At 39.5% G+C, this 15095-nt stretch overlaps 1 protein-coding gene across 3 annotated transcripts in view; it reads right to left on the bottom strand.

Annotated features, from left to right (window-relative positions):
* The window catches only part of rabgap1l (RAB GTPase activating protein 1-like), a 113551-nt gene that overhangs the window by 17011 nt on the left and 81445 nt on the right, over window positions 1–15095 (bottom strand). For 2 of the 3 annotated variants that reach the window (XM_034881179.1, XM_034881180.1), the window contains exons 16-19: window positions 14923–15048; window positions 11553–11696; window positions 6844–6885; window positions 1601–1729 (exon numbers count right to left, since the gene is read on the bottom strand). In XM_034881179.1, coding sequence (XP_034737070.1) covers window positions 1601–1729; window positions 6844–6885; window positions 11553–11696; window positions 14923–15048 — 441 coding nt within the window. Of the gene's footprint in view, window positions 1–1600; window positions 1730–2887; window positions 4862–6843; window positions 6886–11552; window positions 11697–14922; window positions 15049–15095 lie in introns of those variants that run through there. The other variant, XM_034881181.1, reaches the window with a different exon arrangement.

Below are 15095 nucleotides of genomic sequence, written 5' to 3'. Positions count from 1 at the left end.
TTAAATGAGTGGAGAAACATAATGCATACGGGGCAGGAGGGTCACTAAATCATAAACTATGACCTTCACAACATACATAAATAGGGAATATCTGTAGGAAGGTTGTGGCATATCACTACGTGTGTTTCTGCCTGCAAAGTGTAAAACATAAAGCCCGATATTACAGGTTGCATTGCAGCAGGATTGTGCAAGTGTACCAAAATGCTACCAAACCACTACAGATAAACTGTAAGTAACAGTGCAGGATATCCTGTTTGAAGAAAAACACAGAAATGCACCAAACATGGAGGGATCGTAAGCACTTAGAGCAATGTGTCCTGCCAAAATGTCCTTGATCATAACACCACATCGCAACCTGCTTAGTCACAAAAGTGTTTCTAGATAAGAAAGCCGGTAAAATGCCCAAAATGTTAAATATTAATAATATGTAGATACAGGAGACATGGAGAGACAAGAAAGTGAGCAGGGGAGAGAAAAAGAGGAGGGGGGAGGGAGGATGATTATCTCATCCATCTTTCTCAGTTGACTCTTTCCTTCCTCTATCACAACACACTCTGCTGACATGGACGCACACACGCGCATGCACACACATTATCGTATACACGGTGTACTGTTTTTGGTCTCTGGTGACCTCAGCAAATTCCCCAAATGCCAGCAGCCTTATTAAGGTCAATAGGAGGATGAAAGTAGTGTTTGTGTGTGTGTGTGTGTGTGTGTGTGGGTGTGTGTGTGTGTGTGTGTGTGTGCATGTTTGCGTGTGCATGTTTGCATGTGCGTGTGTGTGTGTGTGTGTGTGTGTGTGTGTGTGTGTGTGTGTGTGTGTGTGTGTGTGTGTGTGTGTGTGCGTGTGCAAATAAAGCTGGTAAACCTTTCATCCATGGAAGCCATCATTTATGGGCTATTTTCAGATTGCAGTTAAGCCCTATCAACGACAAGATATAAGAAAGACCAAAAACAGAGCAAAGAAACAGCAAGCATGCATAACAAGGCATACTGCAAAGGGTAAACCCAAGTAAACAATATGTAAAACCTGCAAAACTACTGACAAGGTAGTGTAGAGCTTTTCTGATGCGCCAAAAATGACGCTACGAGAGTACTATCACAATAGTACATTTTTGGACCAGACAGCTAAACATTTACAATAGCTAAAATTAAGAACGCTTTAAAGCTCTAACACGGTTTTCACATTTACCTTTGATTTATCTGAGACATATTCCTCCCCTCTCTGTTAAACCTCTCCAACACAGCAGAGATACAACCCTCAGTACATCCACATCATAAAAGCTTTCCCGTTCTAAACATTTGATGTTGCACACAAACCACACACCAAGGTAAAGAAAAAAAAAAAAAGACTTTCTGTCCCAGAAAATCCAAAGAAGAAGATCACCTACAGTCCCACCTACTGTACTCCTTTTGACTGGCAGCTAATCTCTTAAAAAGGCATGGTAAATAAAACATAAATAACCTTAACTCTGGGCTCCAAACACATAAACATAAAAAAGAGATAAACTCAGTAGTTAGTGCAATACACCAATCCACCTAAGATCCAGTGTTGTAAACAAATCAGGGGTGTCACTCATTGTCACTTAAGGGTCCTTACCTTGATGTTGCAGGCCTGTTCCATAAGCCTGCGGGCATTCTCTGCAGCTCTGTAACGTTTAGGGAGCTGGACTCTGAAGAACTTGAGAGCACCTTCAAAGTCTGCTTGCAAGAGGTCCTCTTTAGACGTCTGTAGCAAGACACGAGGAGGGGGGAGGTGGTGGTGGAGACAGATAGACACAGAGCGGTCATTAAGAGTCAAACATAGAAATATAAATAGCTGGCTACCATTCGATTTCTATATTAAGGCAGTACAAAACTTATAAGGCTCTCATCTTGGGAGCAATTTTCCTTCTGCCATTCAGTTTTCAACTTTTTTCAAGTTCTCTCTAACCAGGTCTTTCCTTTGTGCTTTGCCAATGAAAGTTTTTGATTTATCACATGTTGCATGAAGCAGTTTGAAGTTATTCTAATTTTAACCTTGTTTATAAATGACAGAAAACACATGTTTGATGCTTTAAATGCACAACAATTTTTTTTAGTCCACCTGAAAAGAACTGCCAAATACGATCTTGTCTTGCGATATGGTGTGAGCATACAAGTTATAGTAGAGGGGATTGACGGGAAAGTTGTTTGGAAGAACTCCCTCCATTGAAAACAAGTGTCAAGATGTTGCACGCAAAAGCCCCAACTGGTTAAGTAGAGTTGCTCAGTCACTGAACTTGTACTGGGTAACTCAGAGTGTGAATCAGAGGCAACAACAACCAATAACACCATCTTGTGGTGTAAGGATGCATTGTCACAATAATCTATCAAAATATTACTACATGTACTGTTACTCAAGACCAAGTCTTTAAGTTTTTAAATGTCATCCAGAGCATACTATCTTCTGGCTGTTTAATTTCCAATAGTAAATGAGAGCATGGGCTCAACTATTATGAAATTTAACTTCTAAGCAGCATGACTAGTTGATATTAGCATTTCAAGACTTCTTTGCAACACTTTCTCATATAAATCTATTCACGTAAGATTCAGGGTTTATAGCAGAAAGTTAATAGGCTAGCATTTTGTAAATAATATTAGAGGTAACAAAAGGTTCACAGCTTCAATTTCAAAAGATGCCAAGGGTTAGAGATCAAACCTTCAACACAACAGATGCAATATCTATTTGTTTGGCAGAAGTAGAGAAACAGAAGTTGTTTTTTGAGATATGCTTTCCTGCTTTTCCCCCATCTTCTGTCTTCATCAGTAGCTCTTTTCATTTATCAACACAAGTCAAACTAACAACCCTCCCTGCATGCTCAGTTTCTTTCATCAAGCATCAGTTTCCCAGTCCCCCCTCTCTCACCGCCAGCAGCTTAGGGACAAAGAGCCGGTGTCCCATCCCAAGGAGACCCATCACCTTGCAGTATGAGTCTGCTGAGGCCTGACTGCTTTGGGCAATCTCCTCTGCTTTTCCCTCTCCATCCACCATTGCCATGCGCACTGCTGGAAGGGGCAGATGTGGGGTCAAGGCAGGCATAGGGGGAGGAGAGGGCGGAGGGGAGAGTGTAGGAAATGGTGGCGGGGTGGGGCAGGGTGAGGGAGAGGGGCGGTCCCGCTCTGGGGCCAGGGTGGCAGATGACTCCAGCGTGTCGTCCGGACGTCCCAGTGGGTTTCTTGGAGTTGGAGTAAGTGTGGACTGGTAGAAGAGAGTGTTCAACTTGAGTCAAGCTTCGTCTTGAGGTCACTGAGGTGAGGTCTTGAGTCCTGGTAAATGAGGTGACTGACCTTCTGGGAAAAGAAGCTGATAATACCATATGAGGGAGAGTCACAACAGACTGATGTTCAGTTTTCCAGCTAAGAAAGAAGCGATGAGGCGCTGATAGAGACACACAGCAACTCAGCAGAGACAGCCCAAGCATCCAAGGCATGCAACGTTAACACTGATCCAGTTCATCTAGGGAGCACAGAATATGGACAGGTGGACAAGTGGACAAGACGTCAGTGGAGGCCACTCAGCTTGGACCACTGTCAGAGCCCAGTAACAGCCACAAGGCGCGACAAAATAACAGTCAGGAAATTATGTATTGACGGTACTTTTGGCATAATGCTGAGTCTTCCAGCTACCTGCCAGACTGACTTTGAAATCCAGTCACACTACCCACTCTCATCTTCCTGTGCCAAACTCCCCCAACCAATTCCAATCACTACGCCGTTGCCTAGCAACAAAGCTGCTCCGGCAAACAGCAGCGTTGGATAAGTACTCCACCTTTTTTATTTTTCCTTCGTTGCAGGGCTTCAAAGACGAGAAAATCTCCCTCAATCTGCCCAACTCAGCGGCCTAATGCTAAGGCTCGGTGAGTGTGAGACGACACATCAAAGCACCTGATGGGTTTTGTCCCCGTTTCCAAATAAGAGGCTGCACAAGGTATGAAGCTGACAGGATTTGAGCTTTCTTTGAAATATAGAATGGCCTAAAATAACAGTATGAGTCCTTTTATCTTAAGAGCCTCGGTCTAAGCCAGAGCAAGTGGTCCTGACAACATGGCAGAAGCAAACGAGATGTGGTCTGTTTGCAGTCTTCTGCCTTCAGGAGATGATGATGCGTTTGTGTTTGTTTATGGCTGAGTAGTTGCTGAACTAGTAGAATCAGATTTAAGCCGGTGATGCATGAAAAACAAGATTAGTTTGGAAAGCGGTAAGTCTTGATGTGTCTTTGCTCTTCCTCTTCACTGATATAACCTCTGATCAGAAGTCCAGATCCGAACCACATAGAGCAGTAAAAGCACAGTCCAGTCAACAGCTCCAGTATGGACTCCAGTGTCTATCCTTTTGGCAGATTTCCAGCAGCAGCATCAGCAGCAGCCAGGCACCCGGTCCGTATCGGTCAGTAGATCCCTCAGATCAGGGAAGCCAGCTTCTACAGATGAAAAGTCACTTCTGCCTCTCAACAACAAAGGCTAAATGGATCAGTGTATGCATGAGAGTGAAAGTAGTTGTGTTATCAGCAGGGATGGTCCTTGCCAGCAGCTTGGTTGAGGCAAAGCAGAGAATCCACACAGTGTTTACTGTCCACCACCTCTCTCTTATTCACTCTCTATGCCTTCCTTGCTTTCTCTACCCCTCAATTTCTCTTTGTTATGCTAACAACTAACAGCTAGCAGGGGCGGCTCCATTGCAGAGGTCTGGGTGGTGGACGGAGGTAGAAATGCAGGAGAAGGTGGGGGTATAGGTGGTAAATAAGGCTTGGAACGAAGAACTGTGGGAGAGAAGAAGCTCCAGCAGGCATCTATTGGAGGTGAAGACGAAGAGGGGAAAAAATGTAAAAAAAACAACACACGAACAAGAACACCAAGGTTTTATCCCCTAAATCCAGATTGCTAACGTTATAGCTTATGCTCCTGTTGTGTGGTGATGTGGATGGCGACTGCTAAGCAGGAGAGGGAGGGAGGCGAACACAGATGGAGGGAGGGGTGATGAGTTGAGAGGAGAGCAGGATGGAGGGAGGGAGAAGGAAGCCTCGGGGTAGAATGCCGTCATGCCTGGCCAATGAGAGGCAGGCAGTGGAAGCCCCTTCCACACTCCTCACATCCTCATTTGTTCTCCATTCACGACAATCGCATGCACCACATCTTTCTGTCTGACACAAATTATACATTATTGCTAAGATTTAGAGCGGGAGGACTTTTTAAAACCAACTAATAAATAACTAATTGAGTGGACATATTGTGGCTTATGAGCTGATCAGGGAACCAAGAGAAACACATCTAAGCCTGGGTTAAAAGCTTTTGGACACACACTTTTCCTGTCCTAATAATAGCAGATAATGTATATTGGCAGCCTCCATGTTCCTTTTAATAATGAATTGATAAAAGCTAAACAAAATTATGTATTTGGCAGCTACTCTAGCAGATTAAGTTTTTAGTACTAAAAATATACAGATGTAGTGTCACAAAAAAGAGACACTTGTACCGCCAAAGTAAAATGATTTGTTTCTTTTGGTTAAGTACCAAGACAGTTACATGACAAGAGAAACCTGTTCTTCATCACAGGGTGTTCTTGAAGTTTCAGCACTTCCACAAGGACTGTTCCATCAAATTAATGTCAAAATTGACCAACCAGACACCGACATGCAATATGACATTCATTGCCAAAATGATCAATCCATCCCGCCACAAACAGATCTGATAACCAAACAACAAGTAAATTCTAAATAATTCTGCTCTAACGGCAACACCATGTTAAGTTTAGTATAGTTATATATAATGTTTAACCTCAAGGAGATATTTTCTGCAACAACTGCATTTTGGGTGCATTTTTGTACGTTTGATTTTTTAAAGTTCTAGAGTTTCTTTATTGTGAATAAATTCATGTTTGATTTTAAATAAAATGGTTATAGTTGCTTTTTTTCTTGTGTGTTTTTATTCAATGTCCGCCAATTAATTGTTTAGTGTGTGTGCCTATATGTTTCCATTAAATCACACTGCAAGTGTATTTTCTGATTCTAAATTACACACTATTTTATCAACCTCCAAGGGAACTGTAAGGAAACCCAGTATGCACACATAATTGTGCATACTGTACTAATACATTAATAATTTCAGCTGAGGACGGTGGGGGAATCCAATTCATATAATGCACAAAATATACTTTATGCTACAAAATAATGGTAAAATTATATATTGAAAGATATGACTTGCTGTTGTGACACAGTGACTGCATCAAATTCAACATGACGTTGAACATTAAATTCTTTAAGCATTTGTCTAATTGGACTTTTAGGACAAATCTGCCTCCTCACTTCTGGATACAGATTCTGATTCAAGCACTAGGGGGCAAGAAATACCAAGAAAAAAACTCTCTGATCACTTCCTATCACGTCAGACAAAAGGACTTAAAGCAACTTCTCACACTCAATGCCTTTTCTGCACAGTGATGCTTCCCAAATATTTTGTTTGCACTTTGAGAGACTGGCTCTCACTAATGACTCTAAAAAAACTGCTATGTGTGCGTAACCTACTTCTATGTCATTTTTTTTTTTTGTGCAATTAATTGAAAATTGATTTTCTTTCAAAAGAAAAAAGTCAAGATCTGCGTTTTGCCATTGGTTTATCTTTGGTGCACAAAACAAAATTAAAATATCATCATCTAAACAATTTATAGTTCTTCTTTTCTTTTATTGAAGCAAAGTAAAAACACTAAACACAATTTGGGTGGGTTAAAAGAAATGGGATTTTTGACATGAAAACTAATTTGATAGTTAAGTGATGTTCAACCGATGGTAACAGTTTAATGAATGAATGAACGAAGGGGTTAACTAACCTTGAGCAAGGCCAGGGCTACATTGAAGATGATGTTCAGACCCTGGAAGAGAGGAAAATTAGATGTAAATACAGAAACAAGTAGAGGCATCATGCTCATGTGTGCCAGCAGGTTTCAGCATATCAGTGTAGTATCAGTTTATTTCTGATAGACAGACTGAAACTGAACCAACATCTCTTGCACACTGTCCTTTTCACTTTCAGTCAGAGATATTTAATGTTTTAATATGCAGATTAGGTTATTGAGAGTAAAGGGTGTAGAAGTCTTTCGTTCTGGATTGTAGACCCATGGCCTTCTTTTAAACACCCATCAATCTACAGGTATGTCAAAGTTCAGCTTTTTGATGATACTGTACACTAAAACTGAAAATTTTATTCAGGAACTGAAATTAGCAGCAATTTATAGTTATACTTTGCAGATTTACTTTGCAACTTCAAATGGATAATACACTTAACCTTCTCTAAAATGACGTTAGGCATATTTAATATAATGATTTCATATGAATGAAATGACTTTATTACAACTTTTACAACTTCAAAAAACAAAAATCTCTACAGTCAAATGTAAGCCGCCGTTAGATGGTTAAGATGTACAACCTCTTATAACTGGCATTTAAAAAAAGTAAAACATTCAGCAGAAAAGTTGTTAAAAATATTAAGGAAAGAGAAAGAAAAGAGGAAATAGATGACAGATTACAGTTCTTAGAAAACAACGTCAAAGATGACATTGTTCTAGAAAAGTAGATCTCTGTCCAAACTATTTACTTTTTTAAATAAACAACCCTTAAAACAACCTATCCCCATTAACTTACTAATATTTATATACTTGTGTCAGCATATCTTATTTGCTTTGACTCTCTATTGATCCATTGCTAATAATTTAAATAATTTTTAAAAGTGCTGCACAGAATGAGTTCATCTGCACTATAATTTAATCAAAAAATAAAGGTAATCAAAACAGAGCAGAGAGAGATACAGTTCAAGTGCTAAAAGGGGAAACTTTAAAATAAAAAAACAGACAGAGCTATTTTTTAGTCATTAGATGTATGATGTTTCTATAAAAAAAAATCACAGATTACTCCGTGGAGCAAATATTTGTGGAAAGAAGTTCTGTTTCTATTTGCTGATATTTGGAAAATCGTATTGTGAAAACATGTTTTTTTTCTTGCTCTACTGTCGACACAATGATTATGAATTTGAGACAGAAAGAAAGAAAATGTAAAGCTGATGTCAGCTCTGCATGGGAACAACCGTCTCCTTGGTCTCCGTGACAACCAGTTCACATAGCAACACAAAGCTAAATATATCTGGTCAGCTCTAAAAATAACCGGAGAAAAGAGAGGGGAAGCTCTGTCTTCACATACCTATCTTTGTAGGCCTCAAGATGGTGCTACAGCACTGAGGCAGGATCAAAGGTGTGTACAAGAGAAAGAAAGATTATCTCAGATTTGGTGCGTTGGAGCAACAGAGATTCATGGGGAGAAAGAGAGATAATCATGCAAAAAATGGAGACACCATGACATAGACTGGGAGGGTGATGGGGCAATAGACCAAGTTAGGCAGAGTTAAGTATATAGGAATGGAAATCATTAAATAATTTTGAAGCTCAGATGTGATATTAAAAGTTCTATTTGTTAGGCTTTATACTAGTTAAATTAATTCCACAGAATTCCTTTGTTTTAGTTAATCACTGTTTTAGCGCTGGACCATAACAGTTGTTTATAATTTAGATAATCTGGACAATACCAATAATAATACTAAATGGTTACTGATTAATAAAGTGGTAATAACCGATGATTCTAAAGCAATTCACATATGACCTAAATACATAATGCAACATCAAGGTGTGAGACTGGGACTCCCCACCAATCATTACCTTAGTCAAATGTGTGAAAGACAGTGGGAAAGCACAAACAAACTCACCAAACAAAAGTCTAGTAGCTTTTGACTTACAATTTTTTCATATGAGGTATAGAGACATTGTCTGAGAAAATAATATTAATAAAAAGACATTTAGAAAGAAGTAGAAATTGTGAGAAGTAGAAGACAATGAGCAATGTCAGACTGCTGTATGAAGAGAGCAAAATATAAAGAGAAAAAAGAACAAGATAGAAAGACTATTGGTTATATAACAATAAGATTGATTAAATGAACAAGGAAGGAATGAGACACAGCAGAAGAAAAAAAACAGCAAAACAGTTGTTAAAGAAAGAGGCAATGACAACAGAGTAAATAATGAAAGATGACGATGATGGACAAAGGATAGACAAAGCAATAAAGGAGTGGAAGAAGATGATGAAAAAAAGCGAAGAAGAAGAGGGCAGACAGAGTTATGCAGAAGATGAGAATTCTCGTTTAACAAGCAGATTCTCATCATGCGGCTCATTGGGCGAGAAAGACCTGAGAAACTTTTAATTGTTTTGCCTGGGGCCAATAGGAGGACAGAGGGAGGTAGAAAAGAAGAGAGAGAGAAGGATGTGGAGGGGAGAAGAAACAAATAGAGCATTTGACATTTTGTGTTTTTATGTAATGAAACTTTTTACAAGTCAAAGATGTCAAAACTATATTTATGCACGCGCGCACACACATAAAAGTAATTCTAGCAAGTAATGGTGGTGGACGATAAGTTATTGTGCTACAGTGATACAGTGTATACTATTTGGTGCTGAGTCACCTGGAAAAATAGGTCTGAGAAATACTGCTCTGGACCAGTTTAGATCTCTCTGACAGAACTCAAGCTGCTGTTATTGTTAATGCCTCTTCATCATCTGCTCATGTTGGACGTGGTGTTCCTCAAGGCTCTGTTTTTGGCCCCTTGATACTTTGAATTTCCATGCTCCAAGTACAATATTTATTTTCCATAAGGAGGCAGCTGCATGCTTCCACCTCCAGATAGGGGCCTCAGTCAGATACTCCAAGCGCATCCTCATTACATATTTGGCTTCAGCTGGTCTCGCTGGCAGCCCTACCAGCCACCTGATCTAACTCATCAGCTGGTGGTGATCAGCTAAAAGCTCTGTTTCTCTCCTCACCTGAGTCACCAAATCATAAGGCCACAGATAAGACGACACGGCCAAAGAAACAAAAACTCAAGCGTGGATCATATAAGGTGATTTGGCCCTAGGTACACTTAAGAACTATCTTGTGCTTAAACACGATGTTTGTTTCAGGCAGTCACTGATTAGTTCAATGAAAAAATAAAGACACTGATAGGGTTCAGATCTCCCGAGAGCATTGAACTATTAAGTCCTCAGGGGTAAGGATTAGAGTCCGGATCGGGACTGATTTTCCTGTCTGAGCCCGGCCCGCGTCCAACAAGGCCATGACAAACATGGCCCAAACCCAACAGGCAAAAGGAAATTTTTGTCTGAGCAAGACAGTCAAAATCTTTTTTTTTTTTCCTCATACTAATGGCACATGTAGGGTACGTTTTTGTGTGGAAAGCCTGCATTCATTAAGCAACTGTAGGAAGGCATTAAATATGTCAACAGATGAGAGCATCAGCGCACAAGGGGCAACAAGCACACTGTAATAAGCTGTTTAATTTAAAATCTTCAATGTGTTTCTCCTTTCCTGCTTGCTTCGTTTCCGACTGTGACCAGAAAACCGGGGGAAACACTTTCCCTCCAAGGCTGACGTTATAAAATGTGTAACGTCAGGTTTAAAATCATGTTTCTTGTGAGCGAATTAATGAACTTGGCTTTCAGTTTTGGGATTATTTTGAACACAGCACAATGTGTGCAAAAATTATTCCATGCCGGTGGCATCTACAACACTTCTGACCAAGTGTGACCGAGCCCAACCGAAACCCAACCATAACTTCTTAATACCTGTCCCAAGCCCGCCCTGCCCGTCGGAACCCGTCAAGCTCGGGTTGGGTATCCATGCCTTAGAAAGCATGCAGCGTTCTTATACTGATTTTGGGCCGATACTGACTCAAATAGCTGGATTGGGTACCAGTGACAATAGGGCTATTATTTATATGTATACATATGTTTATTTACTATATACATTACATAGTAGAATTCTAATTCCTGTGTTTTGACTGATTTGTTGCTGCATTTAAAAGGTTTACTCTTGTATTCCATATCCTGTTAATATTGAAGATTTTTTTTTTTTCCCAGGAGTCCTCTCCAGCCATGGCAAAAGACAGGGACAATAACAAAAATGTATTATCTTTTTTGTATATATACTATCATAGTACCTTAATGTTATTTATTCTCTATTCACCTCTGATTTACTCTCTGCATTTGTGTTTGGTGTTCTACTGAATGTATGCAACATTTTGTTTCTATTGTGCATTCCTCTGTAGCACTGTAGTGGCTAGTTGCTTTTGATAGCAGGCCTCTTCAGAGGCGCTTTCTGTAAAAATGTTTTAGAACAAGAAGCAAGCAGTGATTGGTATTGAGTCAAGTGGTCTTAATGACATTAATTTAAAGATTCTATCAGCCCTTAAAAGCCCAATTGGCGCGTACCTATTGATTACATTGGGAAGATATTAGATCAAACCAAAGACCAATTCCATATTTCCTCCTAGGATCCCAGTATCCTCTGCCACTCCTTATCTTCTATCCGTGACCTTGTTGTCTATCTCCTTACTACTCCTCTCATCTTTCTAGAAGGCCCTCCCTGTATTGGACCCTAGACAATGTAGACAAATCACTCTCCATATGCTACCAGTATAAAGTAGTGCAGTGAGCCAAGTTATACCTCACAGAGCAGCAGGTCAGTGATGTGGAAAACCATGCACAGGGGGAACTTGGCTGTGAAGAGGGTGAGGAACCACTGGGAGGCGTACATGTGTGCCTCTAGGTTTAGCTCTTGGAAGTGGGACCACAGGTCTGGAAGCTGCTCCTGTGGGAGCAGATAGAAGAGAGGGAGGTGGAGACACTTGTGAGATGAAACAGCACTTTACAAGAATAGAAAGATGTGGCTCTGTTTGTCATTTCAATTTCACATTATTTCATTTTTACTCATCCTTTAATAAATCATGCCGTCTCAAAGAGATGATAATCTCATTCACGCGAGACCAAGAGGCCCAAGAACAAAAGAAAAAGTTAAAAAGAAACAATTCAGCATCACTTCCCAGTTGCCTGTCAGAGACTTTATTCATACACTGCACAGATATTTTTCAAGTTATATAAAAAATAAACTATATTATACAAAGCAAGCATATTCATAAATAGGGACATTTACAAATCTGTAACAAGAATTGGCAATTTAACCTTTTTTGAGCAATCTGTTTCATAAAATGTATAAAGTGTATGAGTAACAGAACTCAACATTGGCAATGTTATATTATTCTGCATACTTCATTTGATGAGAGTTCCTAAATTCATTCTATTTTCCACTTATTTTTATTTCATTAACAATTGTTTGCTCTAGTTTATCGGTTTCGATATACTTTTGTTATGAAGATTAAGCACATGAGGATAAAAGCTTTAGCTTTAAGTGAAAAGTGTACCTGTTTGTCTTAGCCTTAATGAAGGATTCAATCAGCCAACATTTAACATGTCACATGATACTGTAGGTCAATAATCTTTTTTTTACTTTTATAGACAAATTTACTTGTATTTGGCTAAACCTGTATGTACTATTATAATTCTTTCATCTTTTTAGGTGTGACATTATACGACCTGTCCAGGGACAGCAGATGTAAAACAGCCTTTTGCCTAATTCTGGCCCATTTTACATTTTATATGTATTATTAGTATGCATTGTCCCTGTTAAATAAACCTGAAAATAAAAATGAATACAAATCAGCAGTCAACACTAACATCCTTCATTGAGCGCATTTGGTCGTTGCTAACCAAGTTGAACTTGATTCTGAGAGACTACTGCTAGCAGAGCCAGGATGGATTTCAGGGCCAAATTAATCTCTACTCAGACAGTGGATTTAGACTGTAATACCTGAGTGGGATTGGACTTAACCAGCACCAGGTTCATCAGCCCCAACAGACAGACAGAATGCTGTTTAGCCTATGGAGACCACAAGTCTCACACGCACAGACTAAGTAACTCTTGTTAAATTCTATTATACTTTGTGACCAGAAACAAGTCAACAAGGCAACAACAAACATGTTGTTCCCCACAGATGATGCAATCACTGTTAACACTTTCTACGTATTTGAATATGATCAAACCTTCCTTACTTTTTTGGAAAATAAAAATACATTTTGTAAGGCTATTTGCACTGTCTGCTAGTCTCTTCTATTTAGTGGCACCAAGTATGAGTTCAGTGGGGCTCGAATGTTTGGGCACCCCCAGGTAATAATTTGTTTTAATGTGCATAAAGAAGCCAATAAAAGATGGAAAACTTCCCAAAAGGCATCAAATGACAGATTAGACATTTGTATATTATGAAACAAAAAGTTAGATTATATTTCCACCATACACTTTCAAAATAACAGAAAACCAAAAAATGGCGTCTGCAAAAGTTTGGGCACCCTGCAGAGTTTCTAGCATGCACCGCCCCCTTTGGAAAGCTAAAACCTGACAGCGTCATGGATTGTCCTCAGTCATCGTCTGGAAAGACCAGGTGATGTCAACTTAAGGTTTTAAATGCCCAGACTCATCTGACCTGGCCCCGACAATCAGCACCATGGGTTCTTCTAAGCAGTTGTCTAGATAACTGAAACTGAAAATAGTTGTTGCTCACAAAGCAGGAGAAGGCCAAAAGAAACCCCCAAAACCCCCGTTTGACTGCACGATCCATCCAGAAAGACCTGGCGGGCACTGGAGTTGTGGTACACCATTCCACTATAAAGAGATACTCGTACATATATGGTCTTCATGGAAGAGTCATCAGAAGAAAACCTCTTCTACTTCCTCACCACAAAAATCAGCGTTTGAAGTTTGCAAACGAATGAGCCTGATGCATTGTGGAAACAAGTTCTGTGGACGGATGAGGTTAAAATACAACTTTATGGCCGGAATGACCAAAGGTACGTTTGAAGAAGAAAGGGCACAGAATTTAATGAAAAGAACCTCTGTCCAACTGTTAAGCATGGGGGTGGATCAATCATGCTTTGGGGTTGCATTGAAGCCAGTGGCACAGGGACCATTTCACGAGTAGAAGGAAAAATGGATTCAATAAAATTTCAGCAAATTTTGGACGCTCTCTTGATGCCATCTGTGAAAAAGCTGAAGTTAAAGAGAGGATGGCTTCTACAAATGGATAATGATCCTAAACACACCTCAAAATCCACGACATCAAAAGGCGTAAACTGAAGGTTTTGCCATGGCCTTCACAATCTCCTGACCTCCACATAATTGAAAATCTATGGTTAGACCTTAAAAGAGCAGTGTGTGACAGACAGCCCAGAAATCTCAAAGAACTGGAAGACTTTTGTAAGGAAGAATGTGCGAAGATATCGCAAACAAGAATCAAAAGACTCTTGGCTGGCTACAAGAAGCGTTTACAAGCTGTGATACTTGCCAAGAGAGCAGAACAAGGTAACTGTGCAGGGTGCCCAAACTTTTGCAGACGCCATTTTTTTGTTTTCTGTTTTTTTAAAAGCGTAAATGATGGAAATAAAATCAAAACCAAAAAAGATCACGCAGTTGAAAAAACTGATAACCACAATCTTTAGTCAAAATTAATTTGGTTTTAAATTCTGGTTAAATTTAGGATCAACTAGTGCAATATTTCTCAACTGCACTGACATGTTAAGAATTCGCTATCACTTTGATTAACGTCTTTAAAATGCTTCTTCTCCATGGCAACAGGCGCTGATGCTCATGGACATTGTAGTACTTTGAGCCGTTGGCCATGTCCAAATGATGGATTAAAAAATGATTTCTCAAAAATGCAGTTGAAATAATTACATCTGGTGGCCATAACATATATGGTTATTACATTATTCCAAAATATCCCATGGGTCGATTCAAATCAACATTGAGATAATTGTTTAATACATTAAAAATACAGTACAAGGAGTGACTTCCAGAACCAGCGGAAACTCACACTTCTTAACTCTATTTCATCCAACTGTCATTGCTGTCTTCTCAGTATTATGCTAATTTCTATTGCATTGTAATACATTCCATTTCATAGATTATTAAACACTGCATCACTAACCTGCATCAGCCTCTCCAGCTTGTAGAACTTGCAGTGAAGATCCTCAAAGTTGTTTTTGTAAAGAGTTCTTAGGCCGTACTCGTACATGATTTTCACCAACACACAGAAGGCCTGTTCCTCTGGCATCTGAAACGACATGAATAACGATAAACTACAGAGAGATGAACTACAAC

This window comes from Etheostoma cragini, chromosome 9 (genome assembly GCF_013103735.1).
Source record: "Etheostoma cragini isolate CJK2018 chromosome 9, CSU_Ecrag_1.0, whole genome shotgun sequence".
Lineage (NCBI taxonomy): Eukaryota > Metazoa > Chordata > Actinopteri > Perciformes > Percidae > Etheostoma > Etheostoma cragini.
The sequence above is the reverse complement of the archived record's forward strand: the minus strand, read 5'-3'. Positions and strand labels throughout refer to the sequence as shown.